The sequence below is a fragment of the Homalodisca vitripennis genome, chromosome 7 (assembly GCF_021130785.1).
Source record: "Homalodisca vitripennis isolate AUS2020 chromosome 7, UT_GWSS_2.1, whole genome shotgun sequence".
Taxonomy (NCBI): domain Eukaryota; kingdom Metazoa; phylum Arthropoda; class Insecta; order Hemiptera; family Cicadellidae; genus Homalodisca; species Homalodisca vitripennis.
Window position 1 is genome coordinate 109,156,399 of NC_060213.1, and position 25,611 is coordinate 109,182,009.

The 25,611-nt window shown below is 33.3% G+C and overlaps 2 protein-coding genes across 2 annotated transcripts in view; both read left to right on the forward strand.

The window, feature by feature from the left end:
* The window catches only part of LOC124366182 (cardiolipin synthase (CMP-forming)), a 42,018-nt gene extending 28,250 nt beyond the window's left edge, over positions 1-13,768 (forward strand). Inside the window, exon 4 of the mRNA XM_046822542.1 lies at positions 13,215-13,768. Within this exon, the coding sequence (XP_046678498.1) occupies positions 13,215-13,690 (476 nt within the window). The 3' untranslated portion in view covers positions 13,691-13,768. The remainder of the gene's footprint in view (positions 1-13,214) is intronic.
* A 5,189-nt stretch (positions 13,769-18,957) lies between these two features.
* LOC124366183 lies at positions 18,958-23,340 on the forward strand. Its single transcript, XM_046822546.1, has 2 exons — positions 18,958-19,110; positions 22,860-23,340. The coding sequence occupies exons 1-2, from the start codon at positions 19,092-19,094 to the stop codon at positions 23,273-23,275; spliced, it is 435 nt and encodes a 144-aa protein (XP_046678502.1). The 5' UTR covers positions 18,958-19,091; the 3' UTR covers positions 23,276-23,340.
* The last annotated feature ends 2,271 nt before the right edge of the window (positions 23,341-25,611 follow it).

The following is a 25,611-nucleotide window of genomic DNA, read 5'->3' on the forward strand; positions in this document are numbered from 1 at the left end:
ACCCAATCACATATCCTACTCAGCAACTATGTTAATTGACTTCAGTAACTGTGCCAGTCAATCACTTAGTCAACCCAACATTTGTTTTGTGTACCCTCAGTTCCTTTGCTACCAATCACATATCCTACTCAGCAACTATGTTAATTGACTTCAGTAACTGTGCCAGTCAATCACTTAGTCAACCCAACATTTGTTTTGTGTACCCTCAGTTCCTTTGCTACCCAATCACACATCCTACCCAGAAACAATGTTATTTGACTTCAGTAACTGTGCCAGTCGATCAATTAGTCACCCCAGCTTCTCTGTGTTTGCCGGCTCTAATACCTTTCGATTCCGGACTAATTTTAAAATTAATTAGGCCTATCCCTACATTCTTGATCCGGCCAGGTACTAATTGATCGGTTATTCAACCCAGCCGTTATATTGCCCGTCTTCGGTGACATCTAGATTTCAGAATTAGTTGATTACTAAGTGAATAGTGGAAGTTTACTAAATCCTAAACAAGCTCATTTTCTACACTAATAATAAGTAAGTAATAAGACAATAATTGTAAGTAATTGCCAAATTATGGAAAGTTGTTTCTGAAAATAATACTGCTCCTTTTCATGCCAGTTTAAAAACACGTTTTCTATTCATTCTGTGTTTAATTCTATTCTTTTAACGACTTGTACGATTTTTTCACACTATTAAACAAATATACGAACACATATTTTCACATTTTATTATTAGGAATATACTTTTCGATAACAACAAGTGTAAATCTGATAGGATAATGATATTTACTAGATATAGTAGCTGAGCCTATGTGATATTAAGTAGGCCTACTAGGAATAAAGTGGTCCATAGAAAAAGTAGTCAATTATAAAAAGGGTAAATCAATAATCTGAACTAAATATGATTGGTACAGGTATAACTTTTTTAATGGTATTAGCTCAGCATGTGATTGTTACAAACGTTTTTAGTGACATCAAATCTATTAAACTCAAGAAATGGCTTTTTATGTCAAGAGTTTCCGCCAATGTAATTAGGGAAGACTAAGGAAATATGTAAAGGAATGTATGTAATAGAACAGTTAACAGTGCTGTGAGTTAACAACCAAACATAGTTCTTACAAATCTTTTAAAGTTGAAATTTCTTTAGCTTTAATGTCCAAAGCCTTTAAAGCTGCTACTTGGCCTGAGGGAGTGTTTGTTAGAATCTTTAGATTCCCTAGGAAGAACAATATTGTTGTTACTGATAAACATTCTTTTTTTAGAGAAGGCAAAAGAACTATGGCTAAACAAATGAATGGAACAAAACCAACTGGAGTAATTCTTAGCTGCATTCAAATATCTGATGAAATTGTAGGCCATTACCAATTAAAGGTGCCTTTCGGTAATGGTCAATCGATTTTGAACACGTTGAATGAAGTCAAGTTTTTAGTTTCAATCAGGAGTTTTGAGGGAATCTGTGTATGCGAACACTGATGTGGAGCAGACATCTTTCATCTAGCTAATATACCGGGCTTTAAGTGTGCTGCTGTTCATTGTTGAACTTTGCAGTCTAGAGGTGGGGTAGCAATTTTTATTAACGATAGGCTAGGCCGAAAGTGTACAGTTACAAATGTTATTGGTTTTGCCTGGAGAGTGTATTGTAGTGGAATGTTTTGGCTCTGAAATTGTTCTCGTCTAATGCTATCGAATACCAAACAGTAATAACACTTTTTTCTTTTAAAAAACTGGATAGGCTTGGGCAAAATTAGATTGCCAAAACATAGTTTTCCTATTATAATTTGTGATTACATAATCATTAACGTAAAAGTGCATGGGTTTATTTCTAACCAGTAAATGAACTTGTTAAGAACTCATGATTGTTATTGTGCAAGCTTTTTACCTACGAGATGTTGTGTTTGTTTTGACAATATTATGACAAAGTTTCCAAACACAATGTATCGGTAAAAGTAATATAAACTCCCATATTAGACCATCTAGCTCTCATAATAAATTTTACTCTTTCTTATCCATATATAAAAAAACCTGCAAGTGAAGAGAAAATATTTCGTTGTTTTAATAGCTCAAATAATTCTAAGTTATATGTTTATTTATTCACTAGTAACTAGAAATGTGTGCTGAGCGTTGATAAATCCTTACTTATTGAGCTATTCCTGAAACATTTTTTAAATGGTATCCATCTTTTTCTTCTTGATAAGTATCTTAGGGTGAAGCCAATCCCCAACTATGCTGTAATTATGACCAAGAACATCTGGCCATCTGAAGAGTTATTAGATTTTAAAGATTGTGTTTCACAAGCGTACAATATCCATCAATATCCTTAAGATACAATTTGTTTATACTAGGAACCAGAAACAATTACTTATGTGGATGTAAAATTTACAAACAGGCTAGTAAAAAAGCAAAATTAAAATTAACTTGGAATATATCTCTAAAGCTCCAAACACCAGCAAAGCTGCCTGGAACTTAATAAACTTATCCAGGTCCAGCCAGAGGTATCACCATGACCTGACTCCTGATGATTTCAACACCTTCATCTCTACCGTTCGTGACATCTGTGGTAGAGCACCATCATCTAGGATTTGTTGGCATTGCTTCTGGAAAACTACACCCTACCTCCAGTAAACTTCACTTTCAAGTGTCATGTGAAGATGTGTTCTAAGCCTAAAGAGCGGTATTAGTAGATATATATATATATATATATATATATTATCAATAGTGAATTGTAAAATTTGGTGTTACCAGTTATATTGAGTCTTTGACAGCGAGTATTAATCAGTGCTTATAGCTGGAGAAATTCCAAAAATATGCTAAAATTCTCGAAAGTTGTTCCAATTTTTAAGAAGGGTGACCCATCAACACCTGAGAGTTATAGACCCCTCCGTAGTACCCCTATTTTATAAAGTGATTGAAAGGTAGTAAAACATCAGATAAGGAATACTTTGAAGGTAAATAACTTTTTTATAATTTCCAGTTTCACTTCCGGAGTGCTTTGTCAACTGTGGACGAGGTTGAGGTTCGGGTTTATGAAGTTATCAAGGCCTTTGAAAGTTGTGAAAGCATGGTGACCAGCATGTGTGACCTAACCGGAGCTTTCGACTGTGTTCCACTAGACATCCTCCTAAACATATGCCATTAATATGGTCTAAGTGGTGTGGAGCTACAATTTTTCTATAATTACCTGAAACATCGGACTCAGAGAGTGTATGTGTGTTCCAGAAGCTCTTTTTACTTACAAAGGTCGACCATAGTGTTCCGCAGGGATCAGTCTGGGCCCTTTCCTGTTTTTAGTTTTAGTGAATGACTTACCATAATGAGTTAAATAGTAATTGTAACTATATAATATACGCTGAAGATTCCTGTATTTTCCTAGAAAAACTAAACAACACTATTGATATCCTATTTGCTGTAATGAATTTCACTTTGGTTAAGGTTAAATATTAGTGTGAAACAGAATATTTTGTCCACTCTTAGTAATAAACCAAATGAAATCCTCAGTAAAAATAGTAGTTTAGAAGACACCACTACTAAACTACCAAGTATCCTAGGAGTGGATAGAAGTATCATGGTCAGCGCATATTCTGTATGTTTAGGTTTTGCTGTTCTGTTTGTATATTATTACGTAAACTCAATAATCGCATTATGAAACATATCTTAAGCAGGTTTACTGTGCATTGATCCTGCAAAAGAAAGCTCTAAGGATAATACCGGGTCACCATACAATGCTTAATGTAGACCACTGTTTATTAAAGGAAGTATACTAACTGATATAATTTTATAAATTATTCTTCCTTGGTTAAAGAATGTAGATCGACATTCTATAGAAGCAGTATTAATTACCATTTTACAAGAAATGATGCACTTCTATGTCAACCATACTGTAGACATAAAAAGACTCTGGAAGCATCTCAACTATTATGTATAAAGTTGTTTAACAAATTACGTATTTCTAGTCATAATATAAGTATAGATTTAAATTTTAAAATTAAAATTAAATTATGTTGTAAATATCTGGTTAATTAATATACCTTTTATAGTGTACAAGAGTACCTGAACAGCAAATAAAAGAAATTAATATATTTTTTATTTAACATTAGCAATCCAAAGAGCCTACGTCTTTTTTAAAATTATATCCATCTTTTAATCAACGTTAAATATTGTTGTTTTAAACGTTAACCTATTATTTATTGCTTTACCTAAAATGCTCTACCTGCTTTAAACTAAATGAAGAATGTATGGCCTTGCGCAACCTAGTCAATATAGGCTGCTCTCTATTTAAATGGGATCCCTTCTGTATAGTAGTTTTTTACTTAACTGGTATCTATCATTGTTTATTTATCTTTTTAAAATTTACAATTGCCAGAATGAAGGCAATTTTTGTACGGCTTTGTGTAACCATGTATATCTAGGCAACACAACATTTTAGAATGTTCAAGCCATAACAATGTATATAACATGTTACCTTGACCTTATCACGCAATGTAACAATAATGTATTCTGACAATAAAATAATTGATTGGTTTATTGACACACATTTTATTTGAGTAACTCCCAGGGAATCTTCTATGGAAATTTGAAAAATGAAAAAGAGTCAAGAATATATATTTGCCTGAGTGAGGTATTTAACAATCTTGATTAACGTTGCAAATTGACAACATAAAATAAATAGGAGGCACGTTTTAGTTGCGTTAAACATACTTATTGCTCTTAACTTTGACATTTGATCTAAAATATGTTACATGCATTGCAAAACCTATGCTGAGTGTGCCTTGCATTATAGCCTTGGTTTCTTTTACTGGCTTGTTCGTTTAATGTTTGAAACTCTCGATAAAATTTGCTATACACTTGATTCTTGCAAGCAACAAAAATGTAAATGGCTACTTTAATATGTAGCTATAATACGAGTGAATAATGCACACTGCGAAATGGTTTGACGTTCTGAAAGATTTTGATTTTTAGGGAAAAAGCACTAACGATAGCTATATTATAAGATAAATAAATTAATCGTACTAAGTCACGTAAATACACGTTACTTAATGATTTCAGTTAAGTACGAACAGGGTTGGTACGAGCCTCAAAGAACCCAAGGAGGATGCGAAGTCAGTTGAATACTAAAACTGTTCTAATCTCGAGTCCTGCTCCTCTTCTCTCTCCACTACACTCATCTTCACCTCTTCAAAGTAGTCTGTAGTTTTCTCATTAATTAAATTACAAAAAATAAGACATATCTGATATCCTCTGTCTCATTTAACTTGTTTTATATTTTGCTTACATAGCGTAAAAGAATGTATGAATAGTTATTTTCCGGACAGTTAGTTTGATTTGAGCTTAACATAACTTCATACAGTTTCAAACTCTAACTATAAAGTTAAAATATTACGTCTGTAAAATCTGTCGTCAGTTCAGGATCAACATTGTTACTTCTACGTTTTAACGGGCAAGGCGAAATCTGCTTTCTATCTTTTATATATATATATTTTAAGAATATTAAATAAATCTGGGATTTTCTCAAGAATGCATTAGAAATGCAATGGAAGCAATGGAAAATTGCAGTGATTTATTTTAGTTCTAACGCTCAGACAAGAAAAACATTGTTTCTATCTGCTTACATCGTGCTTTCGTAGGGTTTTCGTAATGCACATCCCAGCTTAAGGCTGGTGGCCATCTTGTTTTAGCCTCTTAAGAGCAATTTAAAGTTCAGACCGGCCTGCAGTCTTCCAACTAGCCCTGTGTGTGTGCGACAAGTGATGTGAAGTGTTCTTAGTTCTGTGTAGTGCCAGTTCTTAGTTCTTAGTTCTTATGTTCGTTATCACCAGTCTGGACTTCATGGTGTTCGTGAACAAAGTCAGGTACTACTAGAGTAAGAGGCAGATCATTGCCACATCTTTTAGTTTTAAAGTAAATGTTCCTGTATTACGGTTTTTGATAACTGAAGAGGATGGAGTTCAATCCTCGATACGTTTTGGTCCCCTTTTTTATTTATTTATATTTAAGCTGAAATTGAACTTGCTTACTGATTCTGAAAACTATTTATATATATATATATATATATATATATATATATATATATGTGAAACCAAATTTTCATCCTGTTTTTTAGACGAACAACGATGATTATATTGTTGATATATTATAATAATCATCGTTGTTCGTCTAAAAAACAGGATGAAAAATTGGTTTTACAACACGCATTAGGCCACTAACAAAATTTTGAACAATGTTATTCATTGAAAGGTATTTGCAAAGTACCAGAAGATGGAAACAAAATTTACTTAGAAAATTTAGAACAGGCACATCAGTTAATATTAAAATCAAAAGTACCCTTTGGTCTGAATAAAAGATGAAATGATCAATTGCTTTTGCTTTTGTTATTATTATTTTTTCTAAATTCTTTCTCTGTTCATAATATTTCTCTTTAGTGTTAATCACATGTTCAAAAATTCCTATTTATTTATTTATTCATGCAAACGTTTATTTATTTACTTGTGTAAATTTTTTTGCTGTGTTATTTTTGTTTTATATGTTTTATTATACCTTTTTGAAAACGGCAAAGCCGAAATATTAGAGGAAATTTAAACTAAGAAGTCTAATTTGTTATTATATATATATATAAGAAATGGTATGATGTGCATATTTTTATACCGTAAAAAAAGCATGTGACTGATGGGAACAGTACTCATAAACTAATACAGGTGGACGGTAGAAAAGAGGAACATGGTATATTCAATAACTTAAAATTGAATTCAATATCGATGGAAGAAATGGTTTATTTCTCATTATATTCTGAAATTATTCTTATACACCTTCAGAAGTAAGTGTAAAACCGTTATTTATTTATATGCTACAATACAGATTTGTTTAAAACTACATTACAACGTTAAAAACAATTAAATATCTCTAGATTATATGCGGAACCTTTCACAATTTGGCATAAGTGATAAGTGTATTATGTACATAGTCATGTACTTGTGACATCAGAATAAATAAACACTCAGCTAAATCAGCAGACATTGCACACTTAAACACCTATAAACAAGAAGACACAATTTAAATTTACTGTAGGTCAAAGGTCAAAACACTATGGTTACGGTCAAGATTGCTGACAACACTGCATTACAGGCTTCATGGTTATGCTATGAATGGATTTGCCGGTACATCTATTTCTTCGGTTTAATGGATATTGGTAATACGATGAGTTTTTTAGGTTTAAGAATTTAAGTGTCAAATAAACAAGCAGAAAAATTACGCGAAGATGCTCCATAAACACAAAAGTTGTGGATTCTTCGTTTGCATTACGTTTCCAAAAAAAAAAAAAAAAACAACATATATACAGTATATATATATATATATATATATATATATATATATATATATATATATATATATATATATATATATATAAATAAAAATGCATCTTTTTAGCGTTTTTCAATACATTATAATGGGTTTTCAGAACAACTCATGTCAAATGTTACAGAAAAATCAAGCAAATAAAATTGTTAGGTGCAACCTACAATGCCTAAAATTAACAATGATGGTAATAACTAACTTATAAAGATCTTATGACTGCCTAATAAGTAGATGTAATAGACATTTCAGTTTGTTCTTAACATTATGAGTGTAGAATGAGAAATTCTCCCTAGCACTTCTAGCCTCACTCTACGGAAACTAAGCTGTTTATCATGGAGGGTGCTGCGGTGAGAGTCCTCATTCCAGTTCAGCAGCCTCTCGCTTAGATACTGTGGCTCCGCAAGCCTCGTCATCGCCTTATGAATCATACAATCCGCCATTATGTTACACATACTCCTCCTTTACAAGGTGACACAAAGTGCTTCAGGCAAGAAATTAAGCGAGCGCAATGCACAGTTATGAATCCTTTGTATACTCCCTTGAGATGATGTTTCTATGAGCTGGGTAACAGTAAAAACACACTGACAAGACCAGAGTTTGCTCAAGATCCAATTTAACAGATTATGGTAGCAAATGTCTTAATCCAGACAGACCCCGCTCTATTATTATTATGCGACGGTACTTCAGGTTTTGTGCCACACGAGGGTTAGTGCACATGTCTAAATCAAATCTTATTCAATTGAATTTTCACAATTTTATAGTGGATCATAACGTCATTCACATATGCACCCACACTTATTCATTCAAGCATACTCTGTGAATTTACTGGTCTCAGATTCTATGCCTCTCATAAATTCCAGCGGCTCATCATGAACTGATCAACAGAGTAGAACGCACTTGACACTAATAGGAGTTTTATACGAGTTTTGAATTGATTTTGTTTGTTGGAGTTCTCTATACTTTCCAGTAGCTTATTGATCACTCTGACGCCAGCCTGATGTGGCAGATTCTGCGACAGCGACAGATATGTTGAGCTCGATAATTGTCCCTACCTATTGTGTCATATAGGTGAATGCCCCCGCCACGGATCAAAATGCACTTTAATCTGCTGTACTTTATCACGCAAATTATGTAAGAGGCAAGGAAAAGTAAGAGTTTTAAGCTCTCTAAAAGATCCCCTGCAGTAATCTTTGTAATTTAATATATTTTTGGAATCTTATACTCACTCAAATGTGTTTTTGGCACAGGCTCCTCAGAGTCTCACTCTATACGCAAATTGTTGATGGATTATGTCATAGTAGGCGATCTTAAAACTTAAGGGAAAGTAACTTTGCTAGTTTAATTATTGTCCATTTTCGATGACCACTTTTGTGCTATTATCCAAATCAGCATTGGAGGTACAGGTTCATATACAAGTGCATCTATGAACGATCTGCAGACAGTTCTGAACACAACTGAAAAATAAAATGTGTACAAATGAACAGCACAAGCCCCAGGTAAGTACACTCTGTCTGATGAGATCAGTTGACACTTCACAACTTCACAGTCTGAACTCGAGATATGTTTTAATCAATTCAATTGATCGTTCATCAAAGCCACAAATTTAATTTTTACCAGCAGCAATTTTGCGGTTTATAGCCTAATTAGTACAGCATTATTAATGTGCTATATCTACCCAAGGTTTTGCCATAAAATATAAATCAAATATATTTAGGTGATTTATAAACATTTTTAAGTTTACTATGTAAAAAATGAAAGTGTTATATAACAGAAAAGAAACCCTTAGTAAAAAGATTGTTAAATAAATTAAAGTATAGTTACTGTGTCCATCATTTCTGATTGTGCCTTCCATATTGTATTTTTTTTCTTTAATAAATTATTTACTTTAGCATAAAACGATTTTCTCCATAATTTTAAAAACTTTTCCGGAGCTGCTTGGAATAGGGCGCGTAATGTTCACTTTCCAATTTAGGTAACTTTCCAACTGATAATGATTCACGACCAAATTAAAAAAATGTAACAAACTAAATATGAAACAAATATTTATACATTTTCAACGACAATTTTTATAAATGAGTGGCTTGTGTCGTGTATTTAATATCCTGTAAATTGTGCTGAGTTTGATTTAAACTGTAACAGCTGTTAGGTAATAAAATTTAAAGATAAAAATGGTGTTTGGAGAACGTTATCAAAACTTCAAAACTGGTTACAATTCACACTGATGTTGCAAATTGAATAACAATTGAATAATGAATGATAGTGAGACCATGGATTAATTAATATAATCAAAAGAAACAACACTTTTAAACAAGCAAACTGATTTTTAACTTTGGGTATTCCAAAATGGATATTTCATAATCTGAACTCTGGGTATCCCAAAACTTCAATTCATTTTCCGGGCGATCACTGTATCTTATCCTATATTATATATATATATATATATATATATATATATATATATATATATATATATATATTGTTTTACAACTTTCCGATGTCCTATATTACAAAGATGAAATTGCCTTATACTGTTAACAGATAAATAAAATAATTTTATTTCAGATCAGCTACTAATAGACGCTGAGGAGGGTTGCAGCCTCTAGAAGAATTGTAATCTGTTTTTCCTTATTTTTGGACTTCCGGCCGTCCTAGAAAGGTGAAATTTTACACACCTGTGTCTATCGCTCTCACTAGACTTCTGGAATACATTTATATAAACATAAAGTAGATTTATTATTACATTATAAACAATATATATACTTATATAGTATTTTCTTATATATACATGTATGTTTGTATCGGCTTATGCAGCATAACTTTGCTTATTGACAAAACTGCAGTAACATCCAGGTTTAACGTTAAAAAGTTGGGTCGCACATTGCTTATATTAGTCTTCACTTATATAAGTCAGTCTTAAACAATGAATATTTATAAGATGGTTGTAATTCACTTTCGAGCAAAAATTTAAACTTAATTATTTCCCAACATTGATATATTTTTCACTTGTAACATGTAATTATTAATAAGTGTTGTTATTTCACTGTTATTGATGTCTCTCAAGGTTTCAAGATGGCGGCCATTCAACATTTTGGCAAAGAAATTCTGGTATATATAAGTTAATACGGGTTTTATTATACATTACATAGCAAAACAAAATGGTTTTATAATTTCCAGGTCATTGATGATAATTTTTGTTCTAACGTGTTTTTTTTTATTACGTATGGTTTCCAGATAGCGGGTTTACATTGCTTTAACTTCTATACAACATTGCGGAAATGGTTATGAATACGATAACTACCGTAGTTCCTACTTCGTACAGAGGCAGCATTTGTATATAGTTTAAGTTCGTTTTCCAGTTTTAACCAATAACACGTTTCAAGTTGTTGGTCATTCGAATTTTGGAAAAATGGTTTGTCAAAATATTCCTGTTAATTTCCTGTATTTCACAAAATAAATAAAACTTCACTTTTTATGAAATGTTAAAGTAATTCCAAACAGCATATTATTCAATAACTTTTAGGTTTTCAAGGTGGTGACCATTTAAAGTTATAGAATAATTAGACGATTAATCCGTTACAAGTGAATATGTTTGCAAGCATAATTATGGATTAATTGCAACTAAATAAAGTCCACGTTTTTACAACAAAAAAAAAAATTATATGGTTGTAACAATTTTGTTTGGTAAAGTTTCAAGATTATGGGCCTTCTCAAAGTGTTACGAAAGCATAACTCGCTAACATTGGTGGCTATTGCTCCTAAGCCAATCTAAACCATCTAAACCAATAATGAATCTTCAGTTGACATTTCGAGATGATGGCCTCATATGGAAACTACTTTTCGTAAGGGAGATTTTTTTTATTGTTGCAACAATAAATATGCTACTACGGAACCGGAAATACTTTAGACAAGAAATAGATTAAAATGGGTGATTGTGCAAATTGTTGAAGATGGAGCTTGTATTGGCTGCTTGTTAACTTATTTACATTAAAACACATAAACCAATATTTAAAATTTATATTTTTTGAGGCATTTCGATAGCAAGGCTATCTTCGTCAGACACATCAGAAAAGTCTGAGGCAAAATTGGTGAATGTGCAAATTGTTTGGTCGAATTTAACGTCTTAGACCCACGTATGTGTTATTCTCTTGATCAGAACAAAGCAAACGCTACTAGGGTACCGGAAATAACTCAGACCGGAAGAAGATACAAAGCCTGAAAGTAGACACTTTTTGACTTAAGTAAGTATGGGCTGTTTAAATCTGGTTAGTCCTCAGATAGAGAATGTAAAAATTCTATGCTTATTGGATACAATTCCAAGTTTTCAAGTGTTTTTTTCAACATATCGTTGGTTAAAAGTAACATCATTTCATATTTTTGAAAGGTCATACTCACGTCTGAGAGTATCTTGGATCGTCTTCATAACTTGAATAAGTTTATTTGATGAATATGAAAACAGGTATATTTTATAATTAACCCAATCGCTGTAATCTTTCTCAATTATAATTTCCCTTCCCTATAATAGCCTATATAAATCCTTTTCATATCCATAACAATGGGATTTTGGTGAGTACACTTTTTAATAACAGTGTTCCGTTCATCGCCAATACTCGTATATTGGGATTTACTTCTATTGTATTAAGCCAAAGTCAATGTCACAATTTTTCCCCTGTACATACTCTGAAAATATCCGTAGTATCTTGTTATTATGGATCAATCAGAATTTCAAAATAGGTTTTTCAAGCAAGAGCTTTTTTCACATGATCCTCTGGAGGTAATATTTTCTGATCACATGCACACTACTGCAGAGTTATAATTACACTATATATACCTCGATTAAATATCTACGTTTAACGAAAGTAAAAAGTTAATATTGAGATATTTTTGGTATTCGGAAATTCCTTTGGAGATCCTCAACTTGGAATTTCTGGCTTCAGAGCGTTTTAGATTCCTGATGAATTTTTAGGTTAAATATTGCAGAGATCTGGTAGTTCTGATAGCTAGAAATTCAATTACTGTTGCAATTTAACGCCAATATTCCAGGGGCGAGAGCTTCCAGACTCTGAGGCATGCCAGAGGCCAGTAGCTGCCAGAGGACCGTTAGTCCTCGGATGAATGATGAAGCTGTGTATTGTAGGTAGGTAGACGTCAATTGCTTGCGGGTACCAGAGGCAGGAGCTGCTATGTACGAGTCCGGCTGCCAAAAACAGGGGCAGCCAAAGCTTGGGATCTGGAATTTTTCGGGACTATGGCCTGGAGATTCCAAGATCAGAAGACTACGGTTAGGACTAACTAGAGGCTGAAAACTACCAGGTAAGGAAAAAGAGGAATGAATTTAAAGAAATAAGGATCCTAAAGAAGCTGTGTAATGTCCAGAAGATTGGAAGAATGAAAGTGCATAATTGCTTTGTCAATGTATTCCAAACTTATCCGACAAAACTGTCTTTACTTGTCAAATAGGCGTATAAGATTTCTTTTTATTTAATATAACACGACAAAAACATTCTAGATCTAAGTATCTCAGTAAACTTACTTCCTTGGTTACGTTATTGTACAATCTGACGTAGAATGTTTTGCTTTTAAATAGAACGCGTCTTTAAACAGAGGAAAATTATTCCGAAGCATGTAATAGATAACGATGTTAAACAGTGATACTGGTATTCAGCGTTGTAGGCATGTCTCTGTCGATAGTACAGGTACATAACATTGCACCATTATGCACACATCTCTAAACAATGGCTGAAATAATAGAGAGAGAGAATATTTGGACTCTTCCAAATATGTTGTGCGTGATGAGAATTGTGATGTCTCCTTATGTAGGGTACGCAATCATCCGCGAGGAATACAATCTGGCTCTAGTTATCCTTACTGTTGCAGGAGTTACTGACTTCTTGGATGGCTGGATAGCCAGGACCTTCCCAAATCAAGCTTCGAGGGTGGGAAGTTTCTTGGATCCGTTGGCTGATAAAGTCCTGATAACGACCCTGTTCCTGACTTTGACATATTCTGGACTCATGCCGATTCCGCTGACACTTCTTGTGGTAACTAGGGATGCGATTCTTCTCTCGGCAGGATTGTACATTAGATTTCATTCCCTGCCACCTCCCAGGACGTTCAGAAGACTCGTAGATCTCTCTCATGCCACAGCTCAGCTCTCACCTACGCTTATCAGCAAGGTCAATACTGCCGTGCAGCTGATAACGGTAGGTGCCACTCTAGCCGCTACTTTGCTACCGTTTCCTCACGATGATCTCCTGATCCTCCTCTGGTGCTTTGCTGCCTCCACGACGATCGCATCTGCGATGAGTTATGTGTTTGCGAAGGACACATATGTGGTTTTAAGAAGTAGATGATAATAGACGAATCTTGTATAATTTGACAGTAGGAAAAACATCCTTTGATAATTTTGTAATAAAAAGAATAGCTTAAAATAAGTGTTGTTATTCTGAGGTTACCTCTTCCCAAAAATCACTGTCACACATTAATTAAGAAAATGCATTTTCCATCAGGTTTAGTTTTCATGAGTTTAATTTTAACGAGCATTTAAATTACGTAGTCAGTGTTTAAAACAGCACGAACACTGTTGAGTCAAGAAGAAGTAAGGTGAAGCAGGAAATACGTATTAGGAAACACTTATTAATGTCTGTATTAACAGACTTATATCCTAAGATTTTATAAGAGGTTAAAAAATAATGTATGGAATGAAGAGTTGGATTTTGGAATAAAAAGAAGTTCATCAGTTCCAGAGCTACATTTGTACATTTCATGGGAAGAAATATATACATTATTAAATAATGGTAAGGATTTATGTGGGTTAGTGATGTGAAGATATCTTTGATGAAATAAAAATGAATAACACACAAGTTGTAGTTTTATAGCATAAAGTGGAAAACTTATTTTGGATAGTTTTTATTTTCAATTTATTATATATTTAAAGTTTTTTTGATTTACTAACTGTCAAAACATTAAGAGCTAACATCTAGTAGGGTCTAAAATTTGCGAAGTTAGATGTTTTTAAAGAAAAATATTGCTTTATTAAAGCAATTGATGCACTCCGCTTTCTTCGTAATCCTAAATGGGGTTATCCTAGATCGAATCGGCTGCCCCAACGAAAAATATTTACTATTAAAAAATATTTAATATTTAGAAAGGATACACGTTCTCAAAATACTCAGTGTTTTGCTGATTACCATGCTACGATTCTCCGTAAAAATACTTTATGGTGGATCTTGCTTTAACTATTGGTGGTTGAACTAGCATTGGGTGAAAGCTTTTACCATCTGCAAAAAAGTAAAGAACTCTACGTCATTTATACACAGGTAATCCTTAAATTTCACGCGTTGAGTCATTTAGCCAAATATTAGAAAACATGTATTGTCTTCGAGCACAATCACTGGATCTTAAAACCTATCTCCAAGACTTGACTGCTTAAAAGAGTTTATTTTCTGGGTTTCAATGGCAAAACTATCATATTAGGAGTTAGGACAATATTACCAGCATAGCTGTAGGCTCTGCTTGGGTAATCCATTCACCAGCGTCACATCTACATGTAGGTGTTCTCAACACCTACGTGATGTGAGAATCATATCGGATGTTGTGTTTATGTACCAGCACCTTTCTTCCCTATGCCAGTGTTTCCTATTATAAAAAACATCAATTAAGGCTGTAATCGTTCATTCGAAATCGAGTAAAGATCCAATGAACCAAATGGTGATATCTGAAATACAGTATACATCATAGAAATCGTATGGATAAATACATTTGAAAACAATAACACGATGAGAACACACTATGACACACTACTCAGGGTGTTCCATCAATAAGTTCGTGAGCTCATTATTTAATTTGAATTATGAAACTGAGATTTCAATTAGAGTCCTTAAGATTTTGTACTGAAATCAGCTGCTTCTCGAAATCTTTAGACACAATCTCTCTCTCAAGTATCTAGAAGCATGCGATCTAAACTCGTCATTAAGCATCTCCATGCGTTGATATGGTCACTGTAAACTTCTAACCCTAAGGTTTCTTGCGTATGTGAACAAGATGTTCTAACATAATTATGAAAAAAATATCACTACATATTATTCGATTCATGTTATATTTCATCATTTTAATTAGGCTGAAACATATGTGTCACGTAAAAGCTTCAGATATTTTGATGACGGCCTAATATTTATCCCCATTTATCACCGTTTCATTAAATTGTCAATATGTTCCCTATGATCTATGAGTTTGTATTACTCATATCAGGTAAAAGTCGAAGAATCAGTTCTTTTAAACTAAGCGAAAAGTGATGGAACAGGTTCGAAGTGTGTGGAATTAAATATGTGTTTGGAACAACGTACTTTCAGAAATGCGTTTAAAAATGACGGTGCTGTTAAAAGCTTTACTTTTGAGATATTGAGTTTGATAAAATAAAAGAAAAATGTAGCACGATGGTGGTAGCATTGATATTGTTGTGACATTTACTGACATCATTGCAATTTAACAACTTGTTAAATCAGTTAAGCTGTTTTAACTAAAACATAGTTGAAAGCAGTTAAAATGGTTTTTTCAGGTCAATAGAAACGGGGCATATTTGTTGTATAACGTGATGATCATGTTCAATAGGTACTTAATCTACAACCGAATGTAAAGCATTTAAAAAAGTATCTGTATGTTTTTTTATTTTTCAGGCCTACGCGGGCGGTGTCATAATGACCATAAAAGTCCGGTTCAAATACCGTTCAAAACTTGCTATCGAAATTCAAATCTTGTCATATTTCCGCTTAGACTATAACTGGCAGGATCGGTAATACCCTAATTCCCCAAGTGCTCCCGAAATCGTTAAGGTTTCGTACCTCATAATGATCAATTTCTCAGCGTACGAAATGATATGTTTCCGTACCTCACCCTTCCTCACTATAGAGGTTCCGAACTGATAACCTTCAGCAGGGTCCTAGGAAGGCTGTTACGCCTTCGATATTCTCCAAATTTAACATTCTTTCTAAAACCATTAATGTTAAATGGGAAACGTCCCATCTCTTTCAATGTGACTGTATTTATTTATTAACGAAAAACTCCATTTGAAATTGAGATTAAAATTGGTTTTTGTCATTTTACAATAGGCTAAAGTGATAGGCTTGATGACAGGAACAATGATTCAATAACGAGCCTAAAGTGATAGTTATACAATAGGACTGTAAACAAAAAAATAGCACAGTCCATCCATCAATTTAAACAAAATCCATTGTCAATGGCGCAGTGTATCGGATATAACGCTTATCGCAAGACAACCAGATCAATCAACGTCGAGCGTGGCTGCTGCTTTGATTGATGTCCGCTGAGCGATCCTGTCCTTGAAAGCAGCCCGCCTGCCCGGCCATTGGTGGTAGTTCGGAAGTCACCTTTAAGCCGTTGGTCCCCACGTTAAGTATTAGAAAGGGTATTTTAGCCCTCGTGAAATAAGACATCTTTACTTTAAACACACAAAAACCAACAACGATAATAATATAATAACAGCTAATAATAAATAAAACAACAACAAAGATAACCTTAATAAACAAAAACTGAAATAAATGTTAGCAATACTGCTACAAAGCAACCCTATAACAATATAAATATAACTCTATGACAACAAAATATAATATTACTTAGAATATTGGGGATGAACAATTGAACACAAGAGGGAGTAACAAGCAGAAACTAAAACGTAAACTGCGATCAATATTTTGATGATACTTAATAAGTCTACAGAGAGAGTCAGTTCCTGCTGAGATCCTGAAGGATGGTCTAGAACTTACGCTTGAAACTGGTGCTCCTGTGGTTCCGGAAGAAGTCGACTTAGGGGTCGTCAGCGTTGCTCAACTTCATAAGTATTGGGGTGGAGCATGTGCAGGTAGTACGTCAGTATCTGGATTGTGGTCAGTGATCATCACTGAATGAACGAATTACCTTGCTCAGTCCAATATCACTAGTTCAGGTGGCCTTCAAGTCCAAAATGAAAAGTTCTTATGATAGGTTAGATTGTCTCAGCCAATCTTTTAAGTAAGAAAACTGTAATAGCAGATGCAGCAGATTCAATCTACTCCTGGCATAACAATAGGAGTACTGATGGACATCTACGACTAAATGATAAGATAAAATAAATATTACTCTGCTTTACATCAGCATACTGGCCGTCATGGACTTTGATATATTCCTCAGTTAGCGATGTGAGAACACGCCTTTCAATTTAATGCTCCGTTATTAGCTTTTAATTATATGCTTCAGAATATTCCATAATCCAGGATTATATTTAGTATCTGGTTGGTTCCGCAAAATAAATGAAACGTCATAACCCACAATAAATTGCTACTGAGTAATGTATTTTACGCCTCCAGAAGAGTTAACTTCTAACTGGTTTATGCTAATAAAAATACATTGGGTGCAGTAAAATATTATGTACAGGTATTACTGACGTCCAGGCATTCCCATGGGTGTTCAGCGTTTGAAAATTACTTGCCGCGAAAGTGAAAATGTGGTAAAGGAAATAGAGGTTTTGCACACCTAAACGTGAGGAAATAGCACCTCCTACCCGAATTGGTTCGTAGAAGCTGACACGGAGAAATGTAGCTAACACTTTCTACCACGGTGTTGTGACTGAGACACTGACAGTTATCCTTACTATCCTTAGGTTTCCTTAGGGTCTTATCCTAACTAGAATACATTGCAGTGGAGCATATATATAAATTCCAGCATTATTTTATTTATGTATATAAATTTTTATTTTATGTTTTGTTGAGAAGGGGAACTAGGAGTTATTGACCGATGCGTGTTTCGCTTCTCAAACATAGTTTATTTATCGTAGTCCCTAAAAACTTTCGGCAAGTTATGTTAAGTTTTTTTATAGAGGGGAATGATGGAGGTAACCTTATGTTTTTGATTTTTATTCCTCTACTTAAAAAACAAAAAGAGGATTTGCGTGAAAAAGTAAAAACCGTTTATCATTAAATTCTGGAAATGTAAAATTATCATTTTTGCTTATAATATTCGTACCTGGTGTCACAGAATATCTAAGTAGGTTATTTTAAATGTTCGGCAACAAAGTTTGTGGCTTATTCGTTTTGAAGATATCATGGAGGTAGTTGAATAGACAAAATTACAAAATATATATTTAGTCACACCCCTGATGGCTAACACCCTTTGCTGACGCTCAGCCACCTAGTTGGTATTGGAAACTAATTTTTGAATAGAAACGGAGTTTTAATTTAGGAACGTAATTTATCAAGTAGAAATATTTCTATCACAGGGGTTCACCCAAGGAAGGTCCCTATCAATCTAGTCTTTAAAAATATAAAACGCCTTCAGATTTGAAATTAAAAAATGTGAGCTTGAAACAATTCTACTGGTTATACTGGCCCTCTATAATTTAGCACTGAATAAATAGGTTTATCATTAAGGGAAATTAATCGAATCTAAGTCCTATCTATTAGAAATTACCCTATATACCCTATCACTACAATTACAATATCTTAATTATATTTATTTTCAACTGATTATAGACACGTGGAATTCTGCCCTTATTAAAAGAATCGGACCTTGAAGAAGTTGCTGCGACAAACTCGAAAGTAAAACAGCGCTATCTGTTCTCACCTCCTCGTGTAGAACAAATATGTTATCCGCAAACAGGAGAGCGATAAAATTGTGAGTGCTAATATAAAATGTGAATTGTGGAGCAGTAAATCTGTAGTCTCTTTCCTCCATTGATCGGTGCAGCGCAGTTCCATAGACACGATGATTGCTCTCATATTTGGTAAGTTTGCAAAATCATTAAGTTTTAAAATAAATGCAAAGTTTGTTAAAATCACAACGCGTTTGCATCAAAACTAAAAATTGTAGCGTGCAAAAAAAAGAAAAAAACAACGTAAAAGGTTGGTATGTGCTAATGACGATGATTTTTTATTAAATTACTTTAAAAATTGATAAAAAAATAGCATTTTTTTCAAGAAAGTTCTTAGCATACGTACGTTTAGTCAAAACTAAAAATTGTAGCGTGCAAAAAAAAAAAAAGAAAAAACAACGTAAAAGGTAATAGCATGTGCTAATGACGATGATTTTTTATTAAATTACTTTAAAAATTGATTAAAAATTAACATTTTTCCAAGAAGTTCTTAGCATACGTACGTTTAGTCAAAATGCTACGTCTGGGGCCGTGAGTTATTTATGTATATATGTAATATAATTCCATGTATTTATTAAAAATCTATATATAATTTAAAGCTATTGAAAATTTTTCTAAAATACATAATATTTTATTCTGAGATACAATTTGTATAGTTATCACCAAGGAAGTGCGTCTCATAAGATAAACGAAATTTGTTTTAGTCGGTAGGTGTGACATTTGAATGTACGCTTTAATTGATAATATTTTGCTAGTTGGTTGAAAAATTCACTTTATAATATTTTGCACACTTGATGACGACAAAAAAAATTGGTTCGTTCTATTAAAATTTGGATGAACATCCCTCTACACATTACAGGAGGCCAATTGGTTTTGATAAATTTAACTAAAAGAGTCGATTCAAGTTTAAATCCCAAAGTGTTTAATGCTTAAAATGTAAAAATAAGATACATATTTCTCTATTTACAGTTTTTAAAATAATTTTACAATTTATAATTGTTCGCTATTTGGTGTTGTGTACAGATTCACTGATGATAAAAAAATGCTAGATTTAAGGGAAAACGATTTTTGATGATGTTGTGACGAATAATACTGAAAACATATGTATCTCTTCAAAAATTTTGAAAGGTTTTCCTCACACTTTAAGCAGATTTAATGTGAGTAAATTTAACACAACTTTTAATTTCTAAGGATGTTAAGCTTGGGAAGGAAGAAAACTAGTTTTAAAAATGTATTTTCAAAGACGTGTTAGTTCAATCAATAAATATTCTTTAGCAAATTTTAATTATAATACTTTACAATTTTTCTCATTAAATAGTTTCACACCCATAAGGTGATTAAATTAGCTCTAGTCATGAAACGTATTTAAAGTTTTTTTTAATAGTTACCCATACTTAAAAGATACGGTACGTCTATACAAAAGTTAAACGAAAAAGTATTTATAATTTTAAGTATAACGACAATTAAAAACTTAAATATTTATGTTATGTACTTCCCGTCAATTTTCTAACTTAGTTTTCACGTGTATATTTAGGAAAGTATTAAAAAGTTTTTTATCAAATTTTAGCTTATCTTTCAATTTCTTAAAGTAAATAACGTTAGAATGGCAAATTTAAAGAATTAAGGGCAATGAAAATGTCGTAAAAATAATGAAGTTTCTTTAGTTTTTATCCAATTTTAGCTTATCTTTCAATTTCTTAAAGTAAATAACGTTAGAATGGCAAATTTAAAGAATTAAGGGCAATGAAAATGTCGTACAAATATTGACGTTTCTTTAGTTTTTGTTAAATAATTAATAAATTCCAAGAACTTTCATAACAATTTTTCAATATACTGTTAGTTCATCACTTAATTAATACAACCTATAACATACGCCTATTGATAACTACACAGAATAAAAACTGATCTTTATTTAAATGGCTTTACCATATCGTCCAGTATTTTGTACGGCTCTTTTCTTCCCTTCGTTGCAGAAGAACCTCCTAAGTACACTGCTCACATCCAAAGGCCCGCTGACTCAACATTCGCTTTGACTAGTAAATGTTAATTTACTTTATATAGCCGTCATTATATTATACATTAGAAGATACCTATACCCTATTTATTTTTTGAGGGTAAAAAAAGCAGTTCTTCTTCAATGAATCTATCAAACTCTAATGAAATATAAGAACTGTTTGTCCGAAAGGGGATATTTGAAATTATATGAAATACCGCTGCCAAAATGGATTCTGACACAAAATTTAAACTTCAAAAACCAACTGATCACATCACATGTTACTGAGTCTAAGGCCTGATCTAGACGGTTATCTAGCGGTGCTGACTCTGCATTGTCAGCAACCTTGCTTGCTGCTGTTCTACTCACTTACTTTCTACGCTGATTTACATTCTAATTACTATATATATATATATATATATATATATTATATATATATATATAATATATATATATATAAAATATTAAGACTTTTACATGTTTTTTATGAAACAAATAAAGCATAATTTAAGTACATAAGTTTAATTTAATGATCTATATTATTTTATGTATAAAATATATTGGGTACTGGTCGTTACAGCACATTATAGATCCAACCCAAATAATCAAGGCTTACGCTGCAGGGCATAGTAGTTTAGTTTTAGGCGCTATATCCATTGTTTCTTCATATCTCCAACGGGCCGACATTCTTCTTACTTCTTCTTCTTGACCTCTCAAGAAACTGACAGTTGTTGTTAGCAATTATAGTTGATCGTTTTGGTCAACCGATGATTATTTGTTCTTAAGATTGACTGTTCCCTGCTATTGGGGAAAAATGATGTACTGATTAGAAGTACTGATATATCGTGTTGTATGGTTCAGTATATTTATTATGTAAAGTTTAAAAGTAAAAAAAGTAGAAGGTGCCTTATTTTACCAGGCAAAGTTGGAAGTAAGAAGCCCTCTACAACACTAAACCAAAGGATTAAAGATGACTTCCGAACCAGCACTAATGGTTGGCGGGCAAACTACTTGAAAGGAGAGGATCGCTCAGCAGTCGCTCATCGAAGGAACAACCTTTTATTATTAGATTAATGCCGCGCCCGCCCACTATACTGCCATTAGCAATTAACTGCTTTCATTTGAAAATAGCAAAAAAATCATACTATAAAGCAATGGATTCAAAGTCCGTGGTATTCAAACAGTGTTTCGCCTTTTTTCACATTGTTAGGAAGCACGTTTATAAATAAGAACTGGGATTCAACGCACTGAAACTCGCATCGGATGTTTACGAGCTATTGATAGATACTATAGTCCGAGTACAATAACATTATTAATAAAATATAAGATGAATAAGTCTAATAAACATTTTAAAAGAAATTCTTCTAAAGAATGATAAGACTTGCGGTTTTGCTTATACTTTTCCTTGCTTATTATCTCAAACTATTTATGCTTTTTGAGATAAGAGATTTATTTTATTTACCTATTTAAATTTTAATACATTAGTCTTGCGATTTATAAAGAACTGTACATTTTATCCAAGAACTATTTTAGACATACCAATCTCTATGTGTAAATAGAACACTACTTTTCGAGAATTGGAATTTTTCATCTTCTGTGTGTGAAAATCCTGTAAGCACGATTCAATGCTGCATGTGGCAATGGACACCACATAATTTAATACCCTAACAATAAAGCCACTAAACTTATATTTTAGGTAATATAATCTATTGTATATAATCCTTTTTCGTAAATTTTAATTTTCCGCAATATTTTTATAATATGTATAATGAAAACGAGTGAAAATTAAAAGGCTTCCTCCTAACCATTATAATTAAGCACAACTATTCATTTGCTCTATAATAAGGCGATGTCAGTTATGTTGTAATTAACTATAAATTCTTTACAGGTAGCCTGCTGGTATGCCATGCTGCTCTGGCCTACCCTAACCCCTACCCAGGCCCAAGGCCTGCACCCATACCAGACCCCTCCTATGTCGGCGGTTTTCCCGGTTACGGCCGTGGCTTATATGACGGCATTGGGCTCGACTTTGTCGGCGGTTATGGCGGCTTCGGTTGTGTAGATGAAGTTATTACCCCACCTGTGGTACCCCCAGTACTAAACACTGTTGACGTCTACGACATCGCCACCCTGGGCGTCATCCCTGCGCCCCCCATAGAGTACGTCTACCCTGCCGTCGGCTACGAGGCTTTTGGACTCGGCGGCTACGAGCCTTTTGGACTCGGCGGCTACGAGGCTTTTGGACTCGGCGGCTACCCAGGAGGATTCAATAACTTTAATTTGTACGGAAATGTATTATACTAGTCTGACAAGCTAATTACTTTATATAGTAGTTATCATTTGTAATAAAACTTCATTTGTAAGAAACATTTCACCAGCCCATTATTCACCAGAATACTCCTTTTGTTCGTTGTACTCAACGTTCATTTTGCCACAATGTTTGTAAGTTTAACTCTGGCCAAGGCAAATATTAGATAGGGTTTAGTAATTTTCAGCTAGAATAGGTTTATTAAACGACAAATAAATATTGAAAGTTTTATTGAATACACGTCATTCGTGAAGTAAAGCAGTCAAACAGTGTTGGAACAATGTAAATATGTGAAGTGAATAAAAATATATTTGTGAAGAACGCAAATATGTAAAGGTTTCTTGCAGTGTTCGAGGAAAATATTTTTATTTTATACCTTGAATAACTTAGTTTTTAATACACACATTAAAAAACGTTTTAGAAAATTAGTTGTCGTAACAGTCCTGGGTATCTTATAAGGACTATTTCTAGAGCAGCCCCGTTTGCAGCGGTGTTGCCAGATCGCTGCGGTCCACTAGGTGTTCCCATTATGACGTGGTTTTGGTTAGTACTGTATGTTTGATTTACATGTAGTCTGCAAAAAAGATGAATGAAAAAACGTAAGTATAATTGTTAACGGTAGCAAAATTGATGATATTTCATTAAAGGAGGAGCTCTTCTTATTGGAATACACTATTTTCTATTAATTGATGAAAGAAAAGTCACAATTGTGCAATAATTTTATTTTTGTACATGAGGTTTTTCGACATCAAAGATGCATCTTTGATGTTGAAAGGCCTCTTGTGTAAAAATAAAATTATTCGATAATTGTGGCTTCCCTTCCATCAATAAATAGAAAATATTGATGATATTTGTTTACTGCAACAGGTGATGAGACTGATAAGTAATTTTCCTCTACGTAAAACCGGCAACAGTGTCTAGAGCAAGATGTAGAAGAGAGGAGTCATACGCATTATCCACCTTTCAACTATTTTGGTCCGTGCGCTCTTTTTAAAAAGTCTTATGATCTTTTTTCAAACTTTTACTGACAATGGATGATTTGAACAGATTATGGGGTTTGAATATTTGCCGTCGTTATATATTACAAGAATAGAACACTATATTTTGAGGATTAAATCAGTCCTCTTCTTCGAGTATCAAGAATTTTCAGACATATTGTTATGCATGCACAAACTAATTAATACACGGTCATTACATCGGCAAAGTAAAGCACTTGACAGACTGAGTCTCTTCTGGTGAGTACAGAACGTAATACCGTGCGCCTGTATTTTACAGTGGTATGATCGTTCCTCTTCTGGCTGCGTTAAAACTTGCACTCTTGATGTGCAACCTGTAATGTTGTCACGTATGACAATGTGATGAAGTCATTGTCATATAAGATTTGTGCTTAAAGGCTTTTTGACACATAAAGAAGACGAAAACTTATATTATTCAAAAAGTAGTGTTGTATTTACAAAAAGTGATGAGTAAGCCCGAAATTCTGTAAATCTTTTTTAATGCTGAAGGATATTCTGGGTTTCTGCTTTCAAAAGGAAGTGTATTAATCTCTTACAAGAAATGGACCAAATAAAGTCGTGACGTGAATATATGGGTTATATGAGCTTTGTTAACTTTCAATTAATTGCTAGTTAGCTTGATAAGTGCTAATCTCGGGAATGGCTGGGCCAATTCGACTAATTATATTTTTTAATAATTTTTAATTCCCCGAGAAGCTTTATATACATCAACGAGCTATTCTTTCCCAGACCAAAGTTAGAGATACTACAATACGTCTATCACACAAATCCAATACTTTTCAAATGTTGCTTGAAATTAATAGGTATTTTTACTCTTCCACTATATGGGAAGTACATGAAAAGTGACGGAAAATATATGCTGTTTGGCAGAAGTCTTCGTATGTATTTTGTATTATTTCTTGGTCAGGCCAACATGGCAATGTCAACTGTGGCACTGTAAAACACTAGACAGAAGTGAATTTAAATGTATATTATCTGTACATAAGTATTTTTCTTGATTGGGCCATTGTGAAGAAATTAGATTAGAAGTAAATTTAAATGTATATTTTTCTTGATCGGTCAACATGGAAAATTCATTTCTGTGACATTATGACATTAAACAAGAAGTGAATTAAAAAGGGCGTCATAGTCACATTTTGGCTGTAGCGGGCTCCTCAGTCCTACGTATGTATATAAATATATATAGTTTTCTTGATCGGGCCAACATGGAAAATTCATTTCTGTGGCATTATGACATTAAACAAGAAGTGAATTACAAAGGGCGGGATAGTCACATTTTGGCTGTAGCGGGCTCCTCAGTCCTACATATGTATATA